At 41.5% G+C, this 8,099-nt stretch overlaps 1 protein-coding gene across 1 annotated transcript; it reads left to right on the forward strand.

Annotated features, from left to right (window-relative positions):
- Positions 1–466: 466 nt before the first annotated feature.
- LOC120107037 (uncharacterized mitochondrial protein AtMg00810-like) lies at positions 467–1,636 on the forward strand. Its single transcript, XM_039120188.1, has one exon. It carries the CDS (start codon positions 467–469, stop codon positions 1,634–1,636), a length of 1,170 nt encoding a protein of 389 aa, XP_038976116.1.
- Positions 1,637–8,099: the final 6,463 nt, after the last annotated feature.

Here is an 8,099-nt window from a genome sequence, read left to right on the forward strand (position 1 = left end):
AGAAAGACATCCTATGATCACCAGATCACAAACTGGGTCTCTAAAACCCAAGGAAATATTCTCTCTTCACACAAATACTTCTTCTCTGGTTGAACCCACCTGTTACTCTACTGCTGTTCTTGATCCTAATTGGCGTCAGGCAATGTCTACGGAGTTCAATGCCCTAATGGATCAGCAAACCTGGAGACTAGTTCCCAGACCGACAGATCAAAATGTTCTTGGGTGTCGATGGACCTACAAAATCAAGAAACATTCAGATGGATCCATCGCCCGCTACAAAGCGCGCTTGGTTGCTAAAGGGTTCAATGAAGAGTTTGGTGTTGATTACACTGAAACCTTCAGTCCGGTTGCCAAGTTCCAAACAATCCGAGTGCTTCTCGCTGTTGCCCTGTCTTCTAAATGGACTATTCGATAACTGGACATCTCAAACGCCTTCCTCCATGGTACGCTCAATGAAACGGTGCTTATGGAGCAGCCGCCGGGGTTTGTTGACTCCTCCTTTCCGCAGCACGTCTGTCTTCTTCAGAAAGCGCTGTATGGGCTGAAACAGGCACCACGTCAATGGTTCTCTACCTTCTCCTCTTTCCTTCTTGAGCAAGGCTTCACTGTTAGCAAGGCTGACCCATCTCTGTTTCTCTTTACTTGCACAAGTATCCATATCTACATCTTAATATATGTTGATGATATTCTATTAACTGGCAATAATACGGATGCAATTGCTGATCTTCTGCTCCGACTTCAACTTCGGTTCAAAGTTAAGGACTTGGGAAATCTGTCTCAGTTCTTAGGGGTGCAGTTCGTCTTTTCTTCTCACGGTATCTCTCTTCATCAGCAGCACTATGCAAAACTCATTCTTCAACGAGCTGGGTTAGAGCATTGTAAACCAGTGTCCTCTCCATTACCTACAAAGTATGCGACTTCCTCTACAGATGCTTCATTATTTCCAGACGCTGCACTCTATCGTCGACTTGCTGGGTCACTTCAGTATCTGACTATTACTAGACCAGATCTCACCTTTGCTGTAAACTATCTCTGTCAATTCATGCATAAACCATTGATCTCTCACTATCAGCTGCTTAAAAGAGTGCTTCGTTATGTGAAAGGATCATTGGATTTTTCACTACTCTACCGTCCCAGTTCCTTCGTCCTCACTGCCTATTGTGATTCGGACTGGGCTGGTGATCCCTTTGATCGCAGGTCCACGACTGGTTTCTGCGTCTTTCTCGGAGATAATCCCATCTCCTGGTCCTCCAAGAAGCAACCTACGATTGCCCGTTCATCTACGGAGGCTGAATACAGGGCGTTAGCCATTACATCTACTGAGATCATCTGGCTTCGCCGACTACTGAGTGAATTCCACATTTCTCCTACCACCCCCACTGCACTTTTGTGTGATAATGTTTCTGCCTTGGCACTGGCTGCTAATCCGGTTTTTCACGCACGAACGAAGCATATAGAAATTGACTATCACTTCATCAGGGAGAAGGTGAACTCTGGTGAAATTAAACTCAGCCACATCTCCTCTATTGACCAACCAGCAGATTTGTTTACCAAAGCTCACTCTTCTCAACGGCATCATCTCCTCTGTTCCAAGCTTCACGTTCTTGCGACCTCTCAGCTTGACGGGGGGTCTTGAATGATCACTGTTCCAGAACCTTCACTTACCTGAACCAGTTGGCTAAACTGAATCAGTTGTAACAGTCACAGTTCAACTGCTTCAATCTTGATTCCTATATAAGGGACTGTAATAAACTCTGAAGGTTATTGATGTACTCCGTGAATAAAGAAACTCTTCTTCTTCTCTCACTGAAACTTCTCTCTGAAACATCCTCTGGTTCACTTACAGTGACTTAGAACTCTTCACTTTTTGCCTTTTATCGTTTCATTTATCAATGAAACATGAGGTGGCTTCCCAAAGGTTAACACTCTCTTCACGCTAGCAGTTAATTGATTGGTTTTGGCTTTTGACTCGTCACCCTTCAGTACTCTGTTTTATAACAATCCGAGCTAGCCTCCTCTTGCTTTGGAAAAGCAAACTAAAGTCGAACGAGTGCATGAAATAACCTTAATATTAGGTCATTTGTGTCGGTGAGCATAATAAATTATAATTGAGGGCTGGGATAAGGTTGTATATATGGGAGTTACTTAGACGCTCTTTATGATATTCAATCATAGTTCATGCTGATATATCAAGGTCTAAGATAATGAGTAGAATAATGTTTAACCTCTCTTTCAGTATGTTTTGTGTAAACAGCAAGGGTTTGTACGATAACTTTTATTTATTTATTTATTTATTATGTTTTATGGTCAGCATTCTATGACAGGAACTATATACGGTCTCGATCTATATTTCTGTCGTTGGGTGGATTGAAATAATATTTAAATACAAACCTCCATCGTAGGTTAAAATGATATGTTTGACACTGCAAGTGATTATGGCAAGATTTAGAATTTTTATATTATTTTAGGATTAAAAATTCATATTTATTCCACTTGACTGTTGAAAGTGCTAGTTTGTCGTAAACTTTCTGACGCGCTGTTTTACCCGCGGACCAAGTGCAAGTCTAAAGATAGCAAGCGTTTCCTAAAAGCAAAGATAATGCACGAATTACGAATATTATGGATAGTTATATTATTCATGAATTATAATATTAATAACAACAGACAGTGTCTCTATGAATATACAGACAGTTTTCTCCAAATTATAGTGTATGTTGGTGGGTATGCATGGACTATATGTCGGGAAGAATGAAAGAATCATTTGGATACCTTTGTTTTTTTTGGGAATCATCATCAAATTAAAATCTAAAGCAAAGGAAATTTGGGAATATCTCATGAAGACACTTTGGCAATGGTCACCGCTAGACCTGCTCGTCGGACAGGCCGGACCGGGCTTAGCACTAAGTATGACTAAAATTACTGATTCTATGTACCTGGATTTCTAAGTCCACAAGCATGCTCATTTATCCGAACCTAGCTAGAGTTTGACTGAAATTGGAAGAATATGCAATGAGACTAAAAGAAGTCGGAACCATAGTAATTCCTGAATAGCTAAATTATGTCAAATATATATTTGAGCTGTTGCATGCTAATCATCCGTTATCTCGTTCCTAGTTAAATATGTGAAACATTTGTAGTTGAGCTATTGCATGCTAATCATCGGTTACATGTACTTCAAATTATAAGATGCCTGCTTAGTAGTGTGAGATACTGGGCTGAAGCCGGCAGTCCCAGCTGACTTCAGCCCAACGCCCCTTTTGGAAAGGGCGTAGCAGGGGATCGCAGACGCGATCCCCTCCATCTTCTTCGGGCGCAAAGACGCCGCGGGCATCCCGCGGCTGCACCGCGGTCGTCCCGCGTCCACCTCGCAGCCGCGCGCACGGCCGCTGATTTCGCCTCCGCCGCAATTCCTGCAGCGGAGAGCCATAGAAATGAGGCGATAAAACACCCGTTCCTCCTCCTTCGGAGATCACCCGAGCCCTCCTCCCTCTCCTCCATCTTTTCCTCTTCCTCTCCTCCCTTCTTCTCCTCCCTCTACTCTTGCTTCCCAAGTGCTCAGCGTGCCGCCTCGGCCAACCACCATCACCACCTGAGTCCCCTATTTTTTCGATCTATTTTGGCTGTCGGAATACCCCATCACCGTTGCTGCCGCTTGACCGCCAGACTGAGCCACCCGCGGCCGAGATCCACCGCCTCCGTCGACCACCGATAAGCCCCTTCTTTGGCTCTTCGTTCCGTTGCCAGATATCCTTGCGTTCTTCCCCTATTTCGGCCCAATAAACCGAGACCATGCTCGGTTGTTCTCGATCCCGGCCACCGCAATGGCCGCCGGCTGCTCTCGACCCCGGCCACCGCAATGGCTGCCGTCCGCCACTGCGGCCGGCTGGCCGTTGACCGGGGGATGGCCTCCGGCCACCCAGGCCGGCCACCCCGTCGGCACGCTTCCTCTCCCGTTTTTCCCCCTTCCCCTGTCTGTGGGGGTTTGGAGAAGATGAGGGCCCTTATGGGCCGAACGGTGCCAAGCATGGGCCCTGTTCACCGTGGGCCCAACTTGGGCCCGGTTCGAACCCAAAACCCAAAAAAAAAGAGAGAAAATCCGAAACTCGAAATCCAGTTCAGATCCGAAATCCGGAATCCGAAACTCGAACCCATTTGGCCAATAAATGAAATTTTGCAGTTAAACCCTAGACAGTGTATTATTTCACAAAAGAACCTTCTGCAATTTATGTTTGACCCCTATAGGAAAGATTTATTACCTAAAAGTCCTCAAATATATTTATTTAGTCCCTTCACTCAAGTTTTATTATAGAACAATACCCTGTAATTAAGTATTGGTCTCTGCAATGAATTTTATTGGATAAATGATCCTTTTAGAGGCCAACTTTGGGGGCCCTATTGGGCGGGGTCTATGTGGGCCCATTGGGCCGTGTTCGATGTGGGCCCTATCGGGCCATGCCCATTATGGGCCAACTCTGGGCCCTGTTGGGCTGCGTCCAATAGTATTATTTTTGGTTTTACTTAGCTCTGAAATTAACACTGCGATTAATTAAATTTAAATAGGTGAAACTGATCTGCTTATCTGAAGTAGGAGTTAAGCGAGAAGAGGTAAGTAACTTAATGCTTCAAAGTGCATTTTTCTAAAATAATTATTAGTAGATTAAATTTTGAAATATATTTTGTATTTAGTAAAATAGGTCTGGCATGTTAAATTTTATTTAAAAATTATGTTATATGCTCTGAAATCCGTAAACTATGACTGGGTAATTTATGAAATCTGTTTTTATATATATGCATTCTCAGTATGGCTATGATCTGTTCTGTTCTGTTCTGGCCTCGCCAATGGAGATTATATGTTGGACCTGTCGACTTATAATTTGTAAGGAACCGATTTCGACACCGCGCCACCGGTGATTAGAATAGTGATTTCTGGACACCGACTGCCATCGGTGGGTAAATATAGTGGATTTGGCACTTTTGTGCAACACCAGCTGCCATCGGTGGATAAATATAGTGGATTTGGTACTTTTGTGCAACACCGGCTGCCATCAGTGGATAAAAATAGTGGATTTGGCACCTTGTGCAACCCATGCCACTGGATGACGTGGCCATAGCCTGTTTGTGTTGGGATTCTGGTATCAGAGTTTTTGGAAAAATGATAATAAGTTTTGAAAACAGTAAAATGATGTTATTTATGATTTATTCCAGATATTACTCTATATTTTGATCTGATATGCTCTGACCCCACTTTGGGATATTTTGTTGCTTACTGGGCTAGTGTAGCTCATTATTTTATCTTCTCTGTTTTTCAGATCCAGGGGCTTGATCGTACAGGATTGGGGAGTGCGTTAGATGTTCTGATGATTTTTCAGTTATTGGCATTTTAGTTAGTTTAGTTTTGATATTTGAATTATGTTAGCAAATGTTATTTTGGAATTTTGTAAGACTGCTTTTGAATGACTCTAATTATTTATGTCAATTTTAAGCATCTGTGAATTACCCTTAAATAAGTTTTGAACATCTGTATTTGCTCCGATATGTTTCGATGCCTTGCACGCCTGTGCGGCCCGCCGTGCGGGCGTACGGCGTCTGTCGCGCCTCGAGCTCGGAGCGTGACAGATTTTGTGGTATCAGAGCTCAGGTTTCAGATTCCTAGGGATTGTGTTTGAAATAGTCGGATGGAACTTAAGTTTTAGGATCTTTAGGATTCGTTGGAAAGTTTGAGAGATTGGTAGACATTAGGCCATTAGACGAATTATTTGCTTTTGCTATTGATAAATTTATGTTATTTTATCTGAATTTTGAAATGCTAAAATTAGAATGCAACCTAATTATGGTCGTAACAAAAGTGTGAATAAGCTACTATGAGAGTTTTCTTGGTAGAGCAATTTGTATTTCAAGTTATGATTAATTAGATTTTGACTAAGTTAAGTGAAGGAATATTAGTCATGGGATATTATTGTGCAACGTAATTATTTTAGAAGTTTAACTTGATATCAGGCACTGTGGATATTGCTTCTAGTTGAAGTTAATTATTTTGGTGGCAAGTTAAGGTTCATTTATAAAAAGTTGTTTAAAGTTTGGACTAGAAAATATTTTATAATATTCATTGAAATATTCTTCAACGATTGAAATCTGTATGTGGATCATGCATGAAAGTCTTATATAGAAGGAAAATATATTTGGGGATGAGACTTAAGAGTTCTTTTTTTGGCTCTACTTGAGACTTAAAATTTTATATCTTTTCAGTTTACAATCAAAATTGGTATTTTGATAGAAAGTCAATTAATAAATTCTGAGAATATTGATGGATTAAAATATTTTTGGGTTGTTCAAAAAGAAAAGATTTGAGATGTTTGAATATGCTCATGAGTAAGTTAATCTGGAATCTTTTAATTCATCGGGGCGTAGAATTGATATTCTTAAAAGAGAAGACAATAGCAAATTGTTTATTGTCAAGAAAATCTAGAGTTGGTTTAGTTTATATTGGATCTAGAATATAATTATTTGATCATATGATGGATCAAATACGGCAACTATCTCAAGGGTTAATCATGACCTAGTGTACTTGGAAAGCAAGGATAAAATTTTGCTTGGATATTAAAAAAAAAAATGTTGATGATCTGGGATCATTAAGAAATTTTGGAGAATATTCATCAGAGTTGTGCAGCGAAAGTATGATGGACTGAGTAAATTTAAACTGGCCAAACATATTGACTGTGTTTTGGAAACATGTTATGATGAAAGACTATGTTGTTCAATAATGAATGATTTTGTTAATAAGAGAAGGTGAATACTATTGATTCTCTGGTCAATCATGATATGATTATATTACCTCTTGGATAGACTTTGTTATTTTTTGGTATGCTAAAAAATAATAATAATAATAATAATTTGAGCGTATCTTGACACGGTTAGTTGATTGTTGACCAAATATGATCTAATTTGTTAGGTATCTGAATAAACCATGCATTATTTGCTCCCATCTTATGATTTATAAGTTTAAGTTAAAAGCTTTGTGGCATATTGAATCATGGTACCAATACTTTGCCTTCTCAGACCTGCTTTTGTGATTTGATGCAAATCATTTTTGAGATAGACCGTTGCTAACTAATGATCATCAATACATGTTCATTTTGTGAATTACATTCCTAGCCATATAATAATTTGACTCTAAGGTTGGTTATTATCTATTATGGGATCAGCTCACTACCATAATATGGGCATCGAATTCATTTTACTTCAAGTTCTATCCCAAATATAATTAATTTTAATCAATATGGTTGAGAATTGATCCGATCCCAAATGAACGTGCATCAAGATGGTAATTTCAATTTGAGATTTTAGTTAGTCACTTATGAAATTTTTGATAATTGATCTAAAGCTATCTATCACACTGATTTTGATCGAGGAGAATAAGATCTTGGATTTGTATTACTCAATAGGCTGAGCATTTCTAAATTTGAAAGGCTTAGATCTTTCAAATTTCGAGAACGAAATTTTTTTAAGGGGGAGAGAATGTGAGATACTGGGCTGAAGCCGGCAGTCCCAGCTGACTTCAGCCCAACGCCCCTTTTGGAAGGGGCGTAGCAGGGGATCGCAGACGCGATCCCCTCCATCTTCTTCGGGCACAAAGACGCCGCGGGCATCCCGCGGCTGCACCGCGATCGTCACGCATCCAACTCGCAGCCGCGCGCACGGCCGCTGATTTCGCCTCCGCCGCAATTCCTGCGACGGAGAGCCATAGAAATGGGGCGATAAAACCCCCGTTCCTCCTTCGGAGATCACCCGAGCCCTCCTCCCTCTCCTCCATCTCCTCCTCTTCCTCTTCTCCCTTCTTCTCCTCCCCCTACTCTTGCTTCCCAAGTGCTCAGCCTGCCGCCTCGGCCAACCACCATCACCACCCGAGTCCCCTATTTTTTCGGTCTATTTTGGCCGTCAGAAAACCCCATCACCGTTGCTGCCGCTTGACCACCAGACTGAGCCACCCGCAGCCGAGATCCACCGCCTCCGTCGACCGCCGATAAGCCCCTTCTTTGGCTCTTCGTTCCATTGCTAGATATCCTTGCGTTCTTCCCCTGTTTTGACCCCATAAACCGAGA

Source organism: Phoenix dactylifera, unplaced genomic scaffold, assembly GCF_009389715.1.
Source record: "Phoenix dactylifera cultivar Barhee BC4 unplaced genomic scaffold, palm_55x_up_171113_PBpolish2nd_filt_p 000734F, whole genome shotgun sequence".
NCBI classification, from domain to species: Eukaryota; Viridiplantae; Streptophyta; class Magnoliopsida; order Arecales; family Arecaceae; genus Phoenix; species Phoenix dactylifera.

Bases quoted from the DNA above. Each gene is read 5' to 3' on its own strand.
- LOC120107037 (XM_039120188.1), top strand. From the start codon at position 467: ATGGAGCAGCCGCCGGGGTTTGTTGACTCCTCCTTTCCGCAGCACGTC.